Below are 18,702 nucleotides of genomic sequence, written 5' to 3'. Positions count from 1 at the left end.
GTTCAGAAGCTCTCAAACAAAAAGAAAAAACTTTTCTCCAGAAATTAAGGAAAGTTGATTAGATGTTCTTATAATGAGTGGAGCATGACCGGGGACCCATTCAGAGTGACAATGTACACAGAGAGATCAGTCCCAGGATCAACCAAGAGTGATTATGCACAAGCAGGGGTCTGTTCAAAAGGCAGGAGGTCAAAACAGACAGGGCAATCATACCAGTTACCAGACTCTGAGGCAGCAGGCTAGGAGGCAGAGACAGGGTCAGGTAGCAAAGGTCGGCAAGGAGATGGCACAAGAACACAGGACACTGGAGAGACTGGCATAATAATAAAAGACAGTCTGACAGAGCAGGTGAGATGAGACAGTCAATATATACTCCAGGAACTAATTTGTGGAACAAGAGATAGCTGAGCTGACATACAAGGAAACTGTGACCACCAGAATAAAACAGGAAGTGCAAGAGAAGACCAGAGCCATGACAACCACCCCATCTAAAGGAACATCACCAGATATTCTGTGAACACCAAGATGGGAATATTAGGAATCAGCAATGAACTAAGGCTCCAGAATGTTGCTGGCAGAAACCCAGGAGTGCTCCTCTGGGGCCATACCCTCCCAGTCTACCAAAACCTGATAACCACAGCCACAACAGTACACAGCAAGAAGCTTTCACACAGTGTAGGCCGAGGCACTGTCAACAATCCGGGCAGTGGGGAAGGCAGACAAAGGAGTAAGGGGACCAAACTTAACAAGCTTAACATGAGACACATTCACCATACCATACTGAGTAGGGTGATTATGGTAGGAGCAAAGAAAAGGAAAACACACAGCAACAGGACCTATGACCTTAAACAAGTGTGTGAGCAAACAGTACCACCAGTTCTTCCTCCAACTCAGGAAAGACAAGAGGCTGATAACCATAAACAACAGAATGGTGACAATCTAGTGGAGGAGACTGGAAACAGTTGTGGGCATATTCAACCCAGATAACTCCTGATTGCACCGCTCTGTCTCCACGTTAGTTTGGGGATGTGTGCATGAGCATTGTCGTGTTGAAGAATTGTGCCTTTTACAGGATGAAAATTAAGATGCACAGCGACTGGGTTGACAACCTTAGTGATGCGAAAAGGTCCGACAAGCAGCAGCCTTGTAGGAAGCTGATGAGCAAAGAAGAACTTGCCGTGCCCGCTCCCAGGTTCTGCTACACCTCTAGATAAAGGCTAGGGCAGATGGAATAGGGGAATCACAGTCTGTGGATGAAAACATTGATGCTTGAAATCCATAAATGATGTCAAACGGTGAATACCTGGTGGAAGAGGTTGGCATACGGTTGTGTGCAAGTTCGATCCAACTTAACTTTGTAGTCCATGTGGCGGGGTGCTGTGAAGCCAGAATACGGAGCCTCTTCTCCAACTCCTGATTAAGTCATTCCGTCTGCCCACTTGTTGGTGATACACAGATGTGAGGCTGGCAGAGGCCCCAAGCAGCTTGCAGAATTCTCACCAAAATCAAGAGATGCCACAGGACAGTACGTCAAACTGTGTGACTTAAACACATTAGAGAACATGACCACGGCTGTCTCTTTAGCCAAGGGAAGCTTAAGCAATGGGATAAAATGAGCCATCTTTGACAACCGGGCTACGACAGTGAATACCATAGAATTAGCATTGCACACTGGAAGGCCTGTCACAAAGTCCAAAGAGAGGTGAGACCAAAGGCATTTGGAGACCAGAAGTGGGAGTAATTTCCCCTGAGGCCTCCCTGTGGAGATCTTGTACATGGATGCCATTAGTTCAACTGTAACTCACATTGAGTGATGAAAGGCTTGATGTCACCTGACTCTCCAGAAAAGCACTCCAGGTGGGAGAGTTGATTGCAAAAAGGAGAGTTAAAGGTGAAGCCGGTGGCAATGCCGCTGATCCTGGAAGTGGGCTGATGGTGGTTTCTGTTTGTGTTGCTGGAGAGGCTTGATGATGCAGTCTGGCCACCAGCCACCAGTTGTCCGACCTGAGTGATTAACAAGGTCATCACGGTATCTCTGCATTTGGCCAGTTCACAGCGTGGATAGTTTGTCCTTCTGTTGAGCCAGCTGTGTGAATGTGTGTGTGTACTGCCAACTGAAATGGGTCTGAGCTTGCTGTGTCCATGTTTGGCCAGATCGTTCTATCCAGGTCTGTGACACAAAGAGGGGTCACATTTAAAACGCTTTACTGAAGGTACTAGGAAGGTTCGGGACACAAGAAGGCAGTCTAAAATCAGCAACGGTATCAGAAACATCAGGCAAAATGGTCCAGAGAACAGGCAGCCAGTTCAAAAAACGCAGCAGGGTAATCAAAACACAACTCAGAAGAAAAGGGCTGGAAGCAAAGGTGGGAAGGCGCAACGATCTGGCAGGGAAAGAGTGAACAAGGTGAGGCTTAAATACACACGTCATGAACAGAAGACGAGGAACAGGTGTTGTAGTGGAAAGCTGTACCAACATTCAATGTCCTACGTTTTCATCAAGCAGAGGTCATGAATTTTCTTCAAAAGAAGAAATTCAACACAGCAAGGCCTGGTATATCTCCAGGTGTCAAAGGGAGACCCTCGAAGCCAACACAGGATGGCTCAGTGTCATAAACCCCCACCCTTTCCAGGATTTAAGATTCTCTAAAGTGCATTCCTCACAAGAGTGTGAATCCCTTATCAAGATCCCAAACCAGATGTGCCAGCTCCTCTCTCATAAAAAAAACATACCACAGAAAGACATATCTGCCCCCAAAAGTCCTAGAAATATGTCTTTACAACAAGATTCCAGTAAGTACATCTCACTGAAGAATTGCCATCAACTTGTTGATCACAGTCCAGTTTTTCTGGTCAAAATTGACCACAAATTGACAGAGTTCACATTTTGTGATGAAATTCAAAACTGTCATGGTTCTCAGGAGCGCAGGGCACAGCAGAAGGCAGGAGGCACAATGCAAACTCACAGACAGGTGGTTGGATATAGAAGTCTTTATCAAAAATACTGACAGAGGGTCTGGTACACAAAAAGGCAGTCGGTGAGACGAGGATACAGGCAGATGTAATACAAAAGTGTCGTCAAAAATACAGGCTGAGGTCAGAGCACAGCATTCCAAGTTTCAAGGGCAAGACAAAAGGTGAGGTTGAGAAAAAACAGGCAGGGTCTGCAACAAGGACCTATGGCTTAGAAAAAGAACAATAGTATGTGAGCAGGAACAGAGATAGGGACATCAACGAACAAGCAAGAGACATGAAAAGTAGCAGGGCTTAAATACACAGTGTTTTAATTAGGAAGTGATTTGGAGCAGGTGTGGTGAGCAGGCAGGAGGAGGGTATGGACAAACAAAGATGAGACACTGTGAGGCAAGAGAGTGCAGTGACAAGATGGCAGACAAAACAGGGCGTGGCCAACAGAGACGAGGAAGTGCAGGACAAGAGAGTGCAGGGAACAGAGGGAGACAGTGATACAAGTGAAACTAGGCGTGATTATATGTGAACAGAGATGAGGAGTGTAGCCAGGGGAGTGCAGAGACAACATGGACATAACTAATAACCATAAACTAACAATACAGATGTAACAAGACTGGGAAAGAACTAATGGACAAAGGATACATGGACTCTTTACAAGAAAAGATTAATACTTGACCATGAAAAGAAAAGCAGACATCCAGAAATTTAAAGGCCCAAAACTAGAACAGAACTGACATGAATAATACAACTGAAGACTAATGTGTTAAACCTGACAAATCAAACTAGTGACAAAAGCAATCAAGAAACAAACAAAAACAGTGGATCAAAACTAAACAAGAACGGAACTCAACATGTGGCTGAAGTAAGATGAACAGAAAACAAGCTGCGACAAAAGCAATAATGAACAAAAATCAAAGACAGTGGATCAAAGGCTAAACTAAACCAGAATGAAACTCAACATGTGGTTGAAGTGTAATGAACTGAAAACCAGCAGCTGTGACAAAGCAAAAAAAAAAAAAAAACAGATGATCAAAAAAGCAGACAAAAGAACTCAACAAAGACAAACTGACAGCAAATCATAATGATCGCAAACAGAGCAGGGGCAAATCATGACAAAAACCCAGTCCATGTAACAAGAGTGACCCCTGTTGGATGAATTGGGGAAGGGCATGTGACCAACTCGTGCAGTGTTAAAGTGTAACCATGTTTAAAAAGTGCGTTTTATTGTTGTAACAAAAAAAAGAAAAGAAACAACATGTGGACATTTAACCTTACATGTGAGATTTATATATATCTGGTATTTTGTACTCTCCTCATTGTGGAAAGTTTATCTAGTGTGCTTTTTCATATATAATTGTGTTGTGTGTGTATCTCCATGGAAAACCAGTAACAAGAGTTATCCTACAGGACTTGTTTGGTTTTAGAGCAGGAATCTGGGAGTGGCCAGTGATTTATATATATATATATATATATATATATATATATATATATATATATATATATATATATATATATATATATATATGTATATAACTATTGTGTTTTGTGGTATCTCCATGGAAAACCTTGTTTACTGGAGTTTGCAATACAGGACTTGCTTGGTTTGTAAGCAGGAATTTAAGAATAACAGATGCTGATTTATTAGAAAACTAGACAAAGGAACAAAGAAGAAAACTACAGTACCCAGAATTCTTGGGCGTGGAGCTTTTTCCATTTTGCCTGCTTCTCTTCTCTCTTACGTGCCCACCTCTTCTTGGGTCCAGACGCCGCCTCAGCCGTCAAGATTTATGACTCTTTGTCTACAACCACATGGTGTTTAAAACTTATTTCTTGTTTGTGCGCACCAACAAGAAATTACTTTTTCCTTTTGCTACAAATAACTTTTTCAACTTTTGTAAAGTTAAACGTACAGGTGCATTTAACTTCCTTTGACGATTTTTCAAATTGAAACCTTTTTCCTTTTTAAACTCCAAATTCCTCTCGTGAACATTTTTCTCACAAAGTCAACTGTTTTTGTATTGAGTTTTTGATTTGACCCGGCTTTCAAAGACGACAACGAACGATGGCCCCTGGGGCCCCAGAAACAAAATTATGTATCTAATGATACATTTTCAGCATCTCCTGATAAAGAAAGTCTGCATTAATAAAAAGGTCACATAATCTTGTGTGAAATCCTGTTTGAACAGCACAGTGTTTATTTTCCAGGGAGAAAAAAGTATTCTTACCATATTCCCTGATGGTACAAGATGCAGTTTGCTTTTCCCGTTTCTTTTCCCTTTCGGGTGTGTTCATGAAGACGACATGTATTTTGAGTCCTTATCAAACTTCTTCAAAGCATCTTTCTCGCCATCTTCCCTCTGTCCGACGTCGCTTTGTGACACAGACATGCCGCAAAATTCTTCTTTTAAAAACTCGATACCTCTAAAAGTATGCAATGTCCACATGCTATGTTTAGCTTAAAAACGGCGTCTTGGAGCAGGAGGCAAACAACGTCACCGTAGCAACCAGCCAGTCGTCATTTAAGGCAACTGTCGTAACAGCCACACTTTGAGTGAGGCATTTTTCTCCGCGGAGGTCCGCGCACACTGATCTATATACACTGATCTGTATACAGATCAGTGTCCACGGACTTAAAAAACTTGCACAATGTCGTTAAAAAAAGAACGCTTTACGATAGGCATTTTAAAAACTCAGTGACGATCATGATTACAGAGTACAACACGAACACCCCCCCCCCCCACCCCATGATGAAAGCCACAAAATTCCATGGATCCACGGAGTTCTCACAGCAATGTCTCTTCTCTGTCACATCACCAGAGAGGCCAGCTTCATGCCAACTACAGAGCTCACCCCCCTGATCAGTTTGTCCAGCCTGAATGTGTCCTTCTTGGATGTGCTGCCCCCCCACCCCAGCACACCATGTCCTCTTTTACCGTGTAAAAGAGGACACTGGCTACTACGGACTGGTAGAACATTCACAGGAGTTTCCTGCAGGTGTTAAACGACCGCAACCTCCTCAGAAAGTACAACCTGCTCTGTCCCTTCCTGTTCAGGTGGTTAATGTGGGTTGTCCAGTCCAGTTTGCTTTCCAGCCACAGCCCGAGGTACTTGCAGGAATCCAGAGCCTCCACCTCAGCTCCCTGGATCAGAACTGGTTGAGGACTTGGTCTGGACTTCCCAAAGTCAATGACTAGCTCCTTTGTCTTTAAGGTGTTGAGCTGTAGATGGTTGGCTGTGGCATCCAAGTCCTTCACTAGGCTCCTGTACTGCTCCTCTCTGTCATCCCTGATGCATCCAACAATGGCTGTGTCATCTGCAAACATCTGGATGTGACACAGCTCAGAGTTGTAGCAGAGGTCAGAGGTTTACAGGGTGAAGAGCAGAGGGCCAGCACCATGCCCTGGGGTGCTCCAGTGCTGCTGGTCACACTGTCAGACATGGTGTCCCTCAGCCTGACATACTGCGGGGTGTCGATGAGGTAGCGTGAGATCCATGTGGCCAGGCAGGGGTCCACTCCCATCCTGTTCAGTTTGTCCTGGAGTACAAGGGGCTGGATGGTGTTGAAGCCACTTGAGAATTCCAGAAAGAGAATCGCCACTATGCTGTTTCTCTTATCCAGGTGCGAGTGGACTTGGTGTAGCAGATAAAGGATGGCATCCTCCACATCGGCACCTGCCCTATATGCAAAATGCAGGCAATCCTGGCATGTTACACCTGGAGTTTGAGGAAGTCGAGGAAGAGCCTCTCCAACGACTTCATCAGATGAGAAATGAGCGCCACTGGACAGAAGTCATTCAGCTCACTGGGCCGGTTCTTTTTAGGAACTGTAATGATGCATGAAGTCTTCCAGACGGTGGTCATTCTCCCTAGCTGCAGGGTAAGGTTGAAGATGCACTGTAACGGTTCTCCCTGTTCAGGCGCACAGGTCTTCAGTAGACAAGGACACACCTTGTCTGATCCTGCTGCTTTCCTGGGATGAAGCTTCCTCAGCTGTGAAGCTTCCTCAGCTCAGAAGTTAACATAATCCGTGAGACAGTGTGTCAGCCCCTCTATGTCCTCACCGTGCGGGTTGATCAGCTCATCGCAGACTGTGGCATTGTAGCAGTTTCTCAGGGCACTTTCTACTTCAGAGGAGCACCTCCTGTTGGAGCGAGTGGTTACCAGCTGCCTTTGGACCAGGGCAGTGTACTGTGACTGTAGGTGAACCAGATTGTGATCAGACTTCCCTAGAGGGGGTAAGGGTGTGACTCTGCATGCATCCCTCACAGTAACATACGGTAAGTCAATTGTCCTATTTCTTCTTGTTGTTTCTTGTCCACAACCTGGTGAAATGCAGCCAAAGTAGAGTCCAAAGTTGCATGGTTAAAATCCCCAGAAATGATCATCTGTGCCTCAGGGTGCTTTGTCTGCAGCCTTACTGTGATCGTAAATTTTCTCACATGCAGTGGTTGCATCTGCTCTCAGAGGAATAGTATGGCCGTAGGCTAACAGCTAGCAGCTCGAGGTTGTTGCAGCACAAGACTGTTTTGCAGAGAGGTGTCCTGGGTTACACCAGCAGCTGTTAACATACATGATAAGACCCCACCTTTGCTTTTTCCGCATGCTTTAGTGTCTCTGTCGGCTCTCACAGCAGTGAATCCCAGAAGGTCCATGTTAGCATCCGGTACAAGGTGGGTTAGCCACGTCTCCGTAAACATTAACAAGCTGCTCTCACGGTAAATCCTCTTGTTCTTCAGTGTGGACAGCTCATCAATCTTCTTTGGCAGTGAGTTCACATTTCCCATAATCACGGAGGGAATTGATGGTTTGTAGTGCCTCCGGTTGTCTACTAGCCTAGCCTTTAGCTTAGCCCCGGCCTTCCAGCCCCTTTGTCTCCTGGAATGGGGTGTCGAATTCCGGCTTGTCCCTTTGTTTTCAGAGCCAGTAGTTCCTCTCTTGTATAAGTGAAAAAACTGGCTCCTGGTAGTGTTGAAAAGTTAAAAATATCCATGGGATATGTCTAAAGCACACAAAGTCTCCATGAGAAGAGCAGAAGGATTAAAAAGGAAAGCTACTGGAGAGGCAAAAAAAAAAAAAAAAAAGATATTATAGTCCCAATTCTGACAGACATGAAAGGACTACAATGTTTGTTCACTATAGAACAGATCAGTCTAGTAATGTCATAATATTTTCCATCTCAAACCAATGGCCCTCTGCTTAGAAGCCCACTGCACTTTGGGATTTTCTGTCGCTTTCAATTTGAAAACCAGTCTTTTAAATATTACGATCCAGCCTCAAGTCTGCCATTTGCCTTTGATTAAATTCAAGCCAATATATTATTATGACATCTATGGAGGTGATGTTTTCACCGGCATTTGTCTGTTAGTAGGATAACTCAAAATGTAAGCAACAGATTTCAATGAAATTTGCTGAGCAGATAATGTTCCAACAAATGCATGATTCACTTTCTTAATTATTCAGAATGTATATTCTTGAAGTGAGATCTAGAGGAATGCTTGGCACATAGGAACATTTAAGTCAAAACGTTTTGAGAGGATGTTGTTGAAATTTGATGTATGGATAGATAATGTTCCAGAAAATGAGGGATTTTATTTTGAATTTGATCTGAAACATCTTTTGGATCCAGGATGGAGAATATGTTTGAAGCATGTTTCAAGCAATATGTGGTCTTGGTGGGGGTATGCACTCTCTGTGCACGTTACTGTCACTTCATGTCTAAGTGGAGGCGTGAGAAACTGACAACATTGCGAATGACCTATCAGTGACAGGATGAAAGCATATCAACTTTAAGTCATTATCATACACTGACCTCTACAGGCTAGATATGGGATTACAATTAATTAAAATAAAGTATGATTCTATTGGCTTGGTTTTAGAATGATTATACTTAAATTTGTAGTGACTTCTGCAGATTAAAAGTGACACAATGCTTCATGATGTACAACCCCTCGCAAAAATTATGGAATCACCGGCCTCGGAGGATGTTCATTCAGTTGTTTAATTTTGTAGAAAAAAAGCAGATCACAGACATGACACAAAACTAAAGTAATTTCAAATGGCAACTTTCTGGCTTTAAGAAACACTATAAGAAATCAAGAAAAAAAATTGTGGCAGTCAGTAACGGTTACTTTTTTAGACCAAGCAGAGGGAAAAAAATACGGACTCACTCAATTCTGAGGAATAAATTATGGAATCACCCTGTAAATTTTCATCCCCAAAACTAACACCTGCAACAAATCAGATCTGCTCATTCATCTGCATCTAAAAAGGAGTGATCACACCTTGGAGAGCTGTTGCACCAAGTGGACTGACATGAATCATGGCTCCAACACGAGAGATGTCAATTGAAACAAAGGAGAGGATTATCAAACTCTTAAAAGAGGGTAAATCATCACGCAATGTTGCAAAAGATGTTGGTTGTTCACAGTCAGCTGTGTCTAAACTCTGGACCAAATACAAACATGGGAAGGTTGTTAAAGGCAAACATACTGGTAGACCAAGGAAGACATCAAAGCGTCAAGACAGAAAACTTAAAGCAATATGTCTCAAAAATCGAAAATGCACCACAAAACAAATGAGGAACGAATGGGAGGAAACTGGAGTCAACGTCTGTGACCGAACTGTAAGAAACCGCCTAAAGGAAATGGGATTTACATACAGAAAAGCTAAATGAAAGCCATCATTAACACCTAAACAGAAAAAAACAAGGTTACAATGGGCTAAGGAAAAGCAATCGTGGACTGTGGATGACTGGCTGAAAGTCATATTCAGTGATGAATCTCGAATCTGCATTGGGCAAGGTGATGATGCTGGAACTTTTGTTTGGTGCCGTTCCAATGAGATTTATAAAGATGACTGCCTGAAGAGAACATGTAAATTTCCACAGTCATTGATGATATGGGGCTGCATGTCAGGTAAAGGCACTGGGGAGATGGCTGTCATTACAGCATCAATAAATGCACAAGTTTACGTTGATATTTTGGACACTTTTCTTATCCCATCAATTGAAAGGATGTTTGGGGATGATGAAATCATTTTTCAAGATGATAATGCATCTTGCCATAGAGCAAAAACTGTGAAAACATTCCTTGCAAAAAGACACATAGGGTCAATGTCATGGCCTGCAAATAGTCCGGATCTTAATCCAATTGAAAATCTTTGGTGGAAGTTGAAGAAAATGGTCCATGATAAGGCTCCAACCTGCAAAGCTGATCTGGCAACAGCAATCAGAGAAAGTTGGAGCCAGATTGATGAAGAGTACTGTTTGTCACTCATTAAGTCCATGCCTCAGAGACTGCAAGCTGTTATAAAAGCCAGAGGTGGTGCAACAAAATACTAGTGATGTGTTGGAGCGTTCTTTTGTTTTTCATGATTCCATATTTTTTTCCCTCTGCTTGGTCTAAAAAAGTAACCGTTACTGACTGCCACAATTTTTTTTCCTGATTTCTTATAGTGTTTCTTAAAGCCAGAAAGTTGCCAGCTGGTTATTGTTGGCGTTGTGCTGTTTCTTTTTCACCTACCAAACTCCGAGCTGCCGACATGAGCGCCGCCAGTGTGCAGCTGTTTGTAGTTGCTCCTTTGTCCTAGGTTCCCCGCACCTCCCAAAAACTGCATCCCAAAGTTCTTCAACTGAGTCCAGTAGGGCTTTTGTTTCCGCCAAAAATAGCAGCACTTTCATAAATCTAGGGGCAAAAATTTTATTGCGGGTTGCCCTGCCCAAGCCGTTAAATTTGGCAATGCTGACTGGCCAAATATTTATTATTGTTCCTTAGGAACCACACAAAATTGGCCCAGGGGCAAAAATTCTATCACCCCCAAGATAATAAATTTGGCGATGCTGATTGGCCAAATATTTATTATTTTTCCACACACAACTGGTCATTTTGCTGCACTTCAAGGGGCTCTTTGAGTGACCTGTCATTGGAAATAAATGCACTGTTGAATGACAGTCAGTTGGTGGAAATGTTGTTTTAATAATTCAGATTACATGTAGACACATACTATTAAGTAAAACTGACACTGATAATACTTTTTTAAACAATATATTTTATAATTTTTCCGCTCCACATCTGGCAGGGCGGCGCCCAAAAGCCCCCTATAGGCTGGCCACCACTGCTCCCAACCAAATAAATCCATTGCCATGATGCAGTTGTCTAACATTGAGCATAATTCATTGATTTCATTGCTTTAACCCATTTAACAGGATATTTTATACAGTTTCCTTTGAAGAAAAAAGTGATACAACCAAGTGAGAATCCATCTCTGTATCATTCACATGATCTAAGGATACCTGGGCGGGAAAACAAAGAGGTGTGACCAAGACAAAGATGTCACTTCCTGTGAGTGGCTGCAAACAAACAACAGAAACAGTTTTGCTCTTCCTTTCTGAGCTTGCTGTTTCTTTTCTTAGCTGTCACAGAAATAGTTTGGCTCGGTGGTGCTGGAGCAGCTGCAGCCAGACTCACAGATGGAGGTTTAGATACGTAAAAACAACAGGTGGGGGGAAGGCGAGAACACGAGAAGGTTCATATTTTTGTGCGGTGCTTTTTCACCGTGGGGACAGGGGGCCACGGTGATACAGTCCCATAGAGCCGCTGTACAAAAACCTCCTACCATTAACAGCCACTGTGCAGAGTGCTGCAGACTCTCTGAAGCACAAAACACGGGTTACCTGAAGGCGTGTAGGACACCAGGCTGCTCCAACACACCAACACTCAACATATGCAAGAAATAAAGTTTAAAAAATGACTTTTAATGCACATGTGGAGCTCATGGAGATCTTCTTTAGTAAACATGATGAACACTTTCAAATGTCAGACATCATGCACGTTGGACCTTCTTCACCCTCGGGTTGGTGTCAGTTGCTTGATCGTGGAGATCTGAGTGACTTTTTGTTTAAGGAGACTTTCAGTGTGACTCTGGAACTGAAGCTTACTTTGGAAAGGGAACCAAACTCACTGTTTTGGGTAAGTCGGAGCTTTAATAATGCAAACTGAAAATATCAGAACGATTGGTTTGACAAAGAAGTGATAATCAGTGAGAGAGAGAAATCTGAACTATTGAGCAGAACCCAGAACACTGTGACCTACACTGACCCCGCTTACTTTGGTGGAGGAACCAAACTGACCGTTTTAGGTAAATATGTCATTTAAATACTGTATTTTAGTCACTTTGATGTTGGTTTAAAGGTTTAATCAATATAAATATGAGATGAAAAAAACAGAAACAAACAGAAGAGTTTCATGCTCGGTGTTTGTGCACTGTGACAACGTCAACGAAGCATTTTTCGGAAAAGGAACCAAACTGACAGTTCTGGGTAAGTGAACGGAGGAATGACTTGAAAAGATGTGCCCATAGAGTCACATTTTCAAAAAGGTGCTTAAATTTAGCTATTTGAGCCACCGAGTGCTTTTTGACGTTAAGATTCATTGCTGTGTGAATTATGAAGCCTATTTCGGTCAAGGGACCAAACTGACGGTTTTAGGTAAATATGTTGTTTAAATACTGTATTTTAGTCAATTTGATGTTGGTTTAAAGGTTTGGTAAAGATGGGTATTAGATGAAAAACTCCAGACAAACAGAAGAGTTTCATGCTTTGTGTTTGTGCACTGTGACAACGCCTACGAAGCAATTTTTGGAAAAGGAACAAAACTGACAGTTTTGGGTAAGTGAACAAAGGAATGACTTGAAAAGATGTGTCCGTAAAGGCACATTTTCAAAAATGTAGTTTGGTTTGTGGGTTTTATGAGCCGCTGAGCGCTTTTTGACATTAAGTGTCAACACCATGTCAATGTCGAAGCCTATTTCGGTCAAGGGACCAAACTGACGGTTCTCGGTGAGTAAAAAAACCTTGTTTTGTTGCATCAGAAGGAAAAACATTTATCCAGACTGCAGGCTGGCTGCAGACAAACAGTTTTAGAACAGATTTAAAAAGGAGCACAAGCTTTTTGTATTTTGAGCAAAAGTGGTGTTTAACAGTTTGTACTGTGAAAAAACTCTAGCAAAAATAGAAAAGATGACCAACCCCCCCAAAACTGGCATGTTGAGGTGATATTAGTACTGATTACGTGCACTGTGCCGGTGGTACCTACGAGGCTCATTTTGGTGGTGGAACAAGATTAACAGTATTAGGTAAGAAATGAACATAAAGCTCACTAATATTCATGTTTTATTAAAATGTTCAAATCTGATGTGAAAAATCTAAAGCTAAAGTGTTTGACACATTTTTCATTCTGAATCCAATAAAAAATATTAACATTTCCATAAAACATATAAAAATGGTTGATGTTTACAGGGTGAATTTAAATGAACTGGTTTTTATTGGAAACCAGATTAAAGTGTAAGTCTGCATGTGTGAACAAGAATGTGAAAATGATTTAAAACCGACAAACTCGAGCGTACAGGAAGAGTTTTTGTTGCACACAAAAAGCTCTGTGTTCTTACAACGAGGCTTATTTTGGAGCTGGAACTAAACTCACCGTTTTGGGTAAGAAAAGCTGCAGAAAAAAATCTAACTGAGCTTTGTTTAAACTGAATGTGCCTGTGGGGAAAAAAATCAGGCAGTATTTAAAAAAAAAAAAAATCAACTTTTAGACATTTCATTGTATGCCGACAAACAAAATCTGTCCATTCTGAAGAATGACTTATGTTTTAGCAGCAGAATTTAGTTTGTAGCAAAGAGAGAACTGCAGCAGTCAACAGATTTGGCTGTTTGCCCAAAATATTTCTGAGTTCTTATCAGCGCTCTGACAGACTGTGAATTACCAGGCAGAGGCTCACTTTGGAGCCGGAACTAAACTCACTGTTTTAGGTAAGAAAAGACTAAAGATTATCAGATGTATGAAAAATATTCAGTGGATTATATTGTTATTTATATGAGAGTCACCAGGTTAAGAGTTCTGCTTATTTCACAATATAAATAGACTTTAAATCAACTTTGTTGTAGAGGACTGAATTAATCTAAATTCAAATGTCACTTTTGGTAGCATTTTGTAAGATTTATAGTTTTGAAAAGAGGCACATATACAGAGCCGTCAGCGTTGGCAGCTTGGAGAGTTTTTTCTGTAACCTTGTATCAGTGTGAACAATTACGAGCCTGTTTACTTTGGCAGTGGAACCAGACTGACAGTTTTAGGTAAGAAAAATCACAAAAATCCTTTAATTTATGTTTCAGTTTAAAATATCTTAATGTTATTGTTGGGTGACATTTATAGCTGTAAAAGAAAACTGCACATATTTTGTGTGTGTGTTAATTAATCATGTTTTATATAGTTTGATATGTTATGATTTAATTTTTATTATTTCTTGTGAAGCACTGTGTGATTTTTATCTGTGATAAGTGCTATATAAATAAATGTTACTTACTTATTTACTGCACACCAATGTGTCAAAAAATGCAAAGCTGTAAATATAATGTGCTTTATGTCAAATAATAATAATAGTTAAAGAAAAATTCCTGTGTTCTGTGTAAAGTTGTGTGAAATATGGCATTTATAAAGTGTCCTTAAAAACATCATCGGTGATTACTGTCTGGATTTACGAATCTAGAGAAAAAAAAGTCGTCCAATAAATAATGTGGTTTCAGATTAGAAACTGATATATAACTGATATAAAAAATAAAATAATAAAATAAAAATGTTTTTTTGTTGTTGGTGGTTTTATCTTATTTATTTATTTATTTCTTTATTTATTTATTTGGAGAGGGAATAAGGCAAACAGTTCTTCAAAAGTTAATTTTTAAAGATGTATCTGAAAAAGTATAATATGAATAACTTTTAATGTAACAGTTGTAACATCTCACACCTGTTTTTCTTATTTTTGCAGCCTGATGCTCATTTGTTATGTATTTGTGTAAATCTTTCTGTTGTTTTGTACTTTGGGTGACCGTTTATGTTTTTTTTTATTTTTGCAGAACCAGGCCATGACATCACACCGCCAGAACGCGTATCAGTGTTTAAGCCAAAGGGGTGCAAAAACAAGAAGGTGACGTTGGTGTGCGTGGCCTCGGGTTTCTATCCAGACCACGTCACTGTGTCCTGGAAGATCAATCAGGACAAAGACACTGAAAATGTGGCGACTGACGCCATCGCCCTGCGGGAAGGTAAATATTACAGCATCACCAGCAGGCTGAAGGTCACGGACAGCATGTGGTTCACAAGGAGCAACAAGTTCACCTGTGTGGTCGATTTCTTCAACGGAACAGCAACAAAATCATATTATGGTTCAATTTACGGTGAAGAAGGTAGTTATTGGTCATTTTTGTTCAAAATGTTGTTATTTTGCCACAAAAACATTGTGTATTTATCTAATCCATTTTTATCTTCCTTCCTTAGTGAAAAGAACAAACCTGGCAACAGGTAAATATGTGATTTTGTGGTTATTTCAGTAATAAACACTTACAATAGTTTAGTTAGGATCATATAGAAAACCTTATTTTGAGGCTGGGATTCTCACACAAGGTGTCCTGGGCTGAAGACCAGAGGCCCCGAGTCACATGGGGCCCACATGTTGTGTTCTCCACAATCATACTGTGGACAACACAACAATAACACAAACACTAACACTAACACAGAGAACTCACATCATAACTAGAAGAGACCCTCAGAGAGTGCAGCACCTGCACCTTATGTGCTTGATACCGAGTCACACAAACAAAGTTTGTGATAATATGTGGTTCTCTGCGGCCTTGATCAATTCTTTTCACAATTCATCAATTTTAACTTTTATAACTGACTAACACACAACCCTTCCACCATGTTTAATCCATATGGGCTCCAAGCACTTTGAATTAAACAGTTATGAGCCTGGGTTTGACCTTTCAAGGTCATCAAAGGTCAGAAGATGTATGACAAAATGCAAAGCTTGCACTGTGCACAATCTCTCCAATCACAGGCACATAAGCCCATAACTTCTCCTGGGTGGTCTGGGTGTCTTGGTGGCTTTCCTCACTCTTCTCCTTCTTGCACAGTCACTCAGTTTTTGAGAGCTGTCTACTCCATGCAGATTTACCATAGAGTGCCATATTGTTTGTATTTCTTCATAATTGATGTAAATAAAGTCCGAAACATATTTAGTGGCAGCTTTACCATCAGAGAGCCTCGTCCACAACTACCACAAAAGAATTAAGAACAGGGGTATGTAAACTTTTGATCAGGGTCATTTGGGTAGTTTCTGTTGTCATTATGATTTGTAAAGAGTAAACACTGTTGTTTGCCAATAAATGGCTTCACCCAACCACTAACCATGAGTGAAAAAAAAGTTTTTGTGTTATCATTCATATTCTCTGAAAAATGGCCAAAAAAAAAAAAAACTAAACTTCTGTCTGGGTATGTAAATGTTTGGCCCCAACTGTATCTACTTCATGTGTTATAAATATGGCCTTCTTTATGAAACTCCTTCCTGGTTAATTTAAGCATCCAATTATGGCTAATTTGTGCACTCGCGAATGCATTTCTAGTGCTGAAAATGCCAATTTCATTTTAATTGTGTGCACACACTGCATTAATATGATTCATGGCACACCCCAGAATGCTTGCAGATAGATGTGCCAGGGGGATTCCCCAAGGTTTCCATGGTTACTAGGCTTATATCCTTTTCATCTAATAAAATTCGACCACAAAATGGTTTTTCAGATTTCAGAGGTTTCTCCCACAATAACTGTTTACCACAGATATGCCAAATTTACATATTTCATAGCCAGTATAGCTGGCATTAAGGAGCCAAGAAATGGACAGGCTTCTTTGAATGTAATGGTATGCTTCAATGTCTCAAACATAGATGCTCATAATGGTCAATGTAATATTTTCCATATTTTGAGCATACATAAACACATTCACAGTTTAGTGTCAATGTCTGTTGTTTGACTATAGTCTACGTCTGGGTCAGAAAATTTCAGACCTCTAAGTCCATTATTTGCTGAGATATTCTACCTTGAACATGGCTCCAGAAATGACGGCCATAATTTTTGCCTAAAAAAATGGCAGACCCCATGCACACTAAATTGGCCATATCTCAGAAACTACTTGGCCTACAGGCCTCAAACTTCAGATTTGTTGTTCTGAATAGTCTGGGAATATCTGATTAAAATTTGAAGAAAATCTGAGACAAGGTGCATGAGGCCCTCGTTGAATTGACATGGAATGACCCAAAGATCAATTTCAGTTTGTACAGGAGTCAAAAGTTAAAGTTACTCCAATCTTTGTAAAATGTGATGCAAATTAAAACTCATGTGTGATACTTTAATGGCACTCCTTGAAAACCTGTTTTGTTAAAAACAGCTGATTTCACATATTTATAATAAATAAATAAATACATTTTGTAATAAAAGTATAAGACATAATGTTTGCAAAATTATAATTTGGTGCTCTTTCCTTAAATTCTGTGATTTCATTAGGATCACTTTTATCCACTCTTGCGTATTACTCACTTATTTCCGTAATTTATACTTGTATAATGTGAACTGGTGCCTCAGGAAAACTAAATAAACCTCATGTTTATTTACTAAATCATTTTGTCTTTTCTTCAGGTATCAGAAGAGTCACACGAGGTAAATATTTAACTTTATAGTTCTACACAATTGCAGTTGACAATCCACATCCCAAAGTTATAATCACATCACATTATGTTTCATATTCTAACTAAAAAATAATAATAATAGTCCTCTCCTGTCAATTATTTGTGATCTTTGCACAGACGAGTACGTGAGGGTCATGCAGATGGCCAAACTCTCCTACTGTGTGTGCATCTTCAAGAGCTGCATCTACGGAGGCTTTGTGGCCTTTTTGGTCTTGAACCATCAGGTTTGTCCTACATAGGGACAGAAAGTCTTTTATTGCACATCAAAGCTTCATGACAGAGTTGTTGGTGTTTTTTTTTTTTTAGCAGCACTTCACCCCAAGAGTTATTTTTTTAATTTGTTTGCCCATATTTGACATTTTAAAACGTCCTTCATTTCACACTTCCATAAATGGATTGTAATTCGCATAAAAAAGTGAAGTAAATCAGTCCACCACTTGTGTCTGTGTAAATGTGGGTTTTGATATTTTTTTTCTTTTTTAACATCACAGTAAAGTGGCACATTTGATCTTTTCAAATGGTATTTTAGCAAAACAAACTAAATAAAATAACAAAAGTCAAATGTTACATTTTTGGAACAACAGATGGAACTTTTTTTCATCTTTTTCCATTTTTGTTTTTTTTTTCTTTGTTTATAAGTCACAAAAATGGCAAACGAATGAGAGAGTGAATTGTGAGGAATTCCATTGTGACGTGACACCAGATACAATGTTTGCAATGATGCCTAAGATTTTTCACAGCATTGTTGATACTATCGAAGTCAAAAAGTCTGAATTTCAAAACATATTGTGTTGAACATTTTTGCTAATGAGGTGTAACTTTTTGTCTTTGTATTACAGAGATTCGCTGGAAAGCAGTGTGACTGAGAGCTGTGATCAAGCCCCCAAAAAAGCTTAAACCAGCTGTAAATAGGATTTAAAATAAAGCACTTATATGTCATCAGTGACGTTTGCATTCAGTGTGAAATCAGCCAAATTCTGTGTGCAGCAATGCTGTGTTTACACATAACGACGGCAAGTCATGAATGCCACGAAATATACATTCTTGGCTGCTGATCACGAATGTGATGATTTGAGGCAGAGGCATCAGGTCTCCTCACGAACTGCTGCACCCTGTTACCACGCATTATGATTAATGAATCAGGAACCATTACGCACG

General features: G+C 40.4%; 1 gene segment (V, D, J or C); it reads left to right on the top strand.

Annotated features, from left to right (window-relative positions):
• Window positions 1-18,428, top strand: part of LOC117532004 — a 38,247-nt gene extending 19,819 nt beyond the window's left edge. Inside the window, 7 exon segments of the C gene segment in view lie at window positions 4,108-4,117; window positions 11,901-11,936; window positions 14,882-15,211; window positions 15,303-15,326; window positions 17,495-17,515; window positions 17,662-17,768; window positions 18,384-18,428. Coding sequence covers window positions 4,108-4,117; window positions 11,901-11,936; window positions 14,882-15,211; window positions 15,303-15,326; window positions 17,495-17,515; window positions 17,662-17,768; window positions 18,384-18,410 — 555 coding nt within the window.
• The last annotated feature ends 274 nt before the right edge of the window (window positions 18,429-18,702 follow it).

The sequence above is a fragment of the Thalassophryne amazonica genome, chromosome 19 (genome assembly GCF_902500255.1).
Source record: "Thalassophryne amazonica chromosome 19, fThaAma1.1, whole genome shotgun sequence".
Taxonomy (NCBI): domain Eukaryota; kingdom Metazoa; phylum Chordata; class Actinopteri; order Batrachoidiformes; family Batrachoididae; genus Thalassophryne; species Thalassophryne amazonica.
Note: the sequence above shows the minus strand (reverse complement) of the source record. Positions and strands in the feature narration are given on the sequence as shown.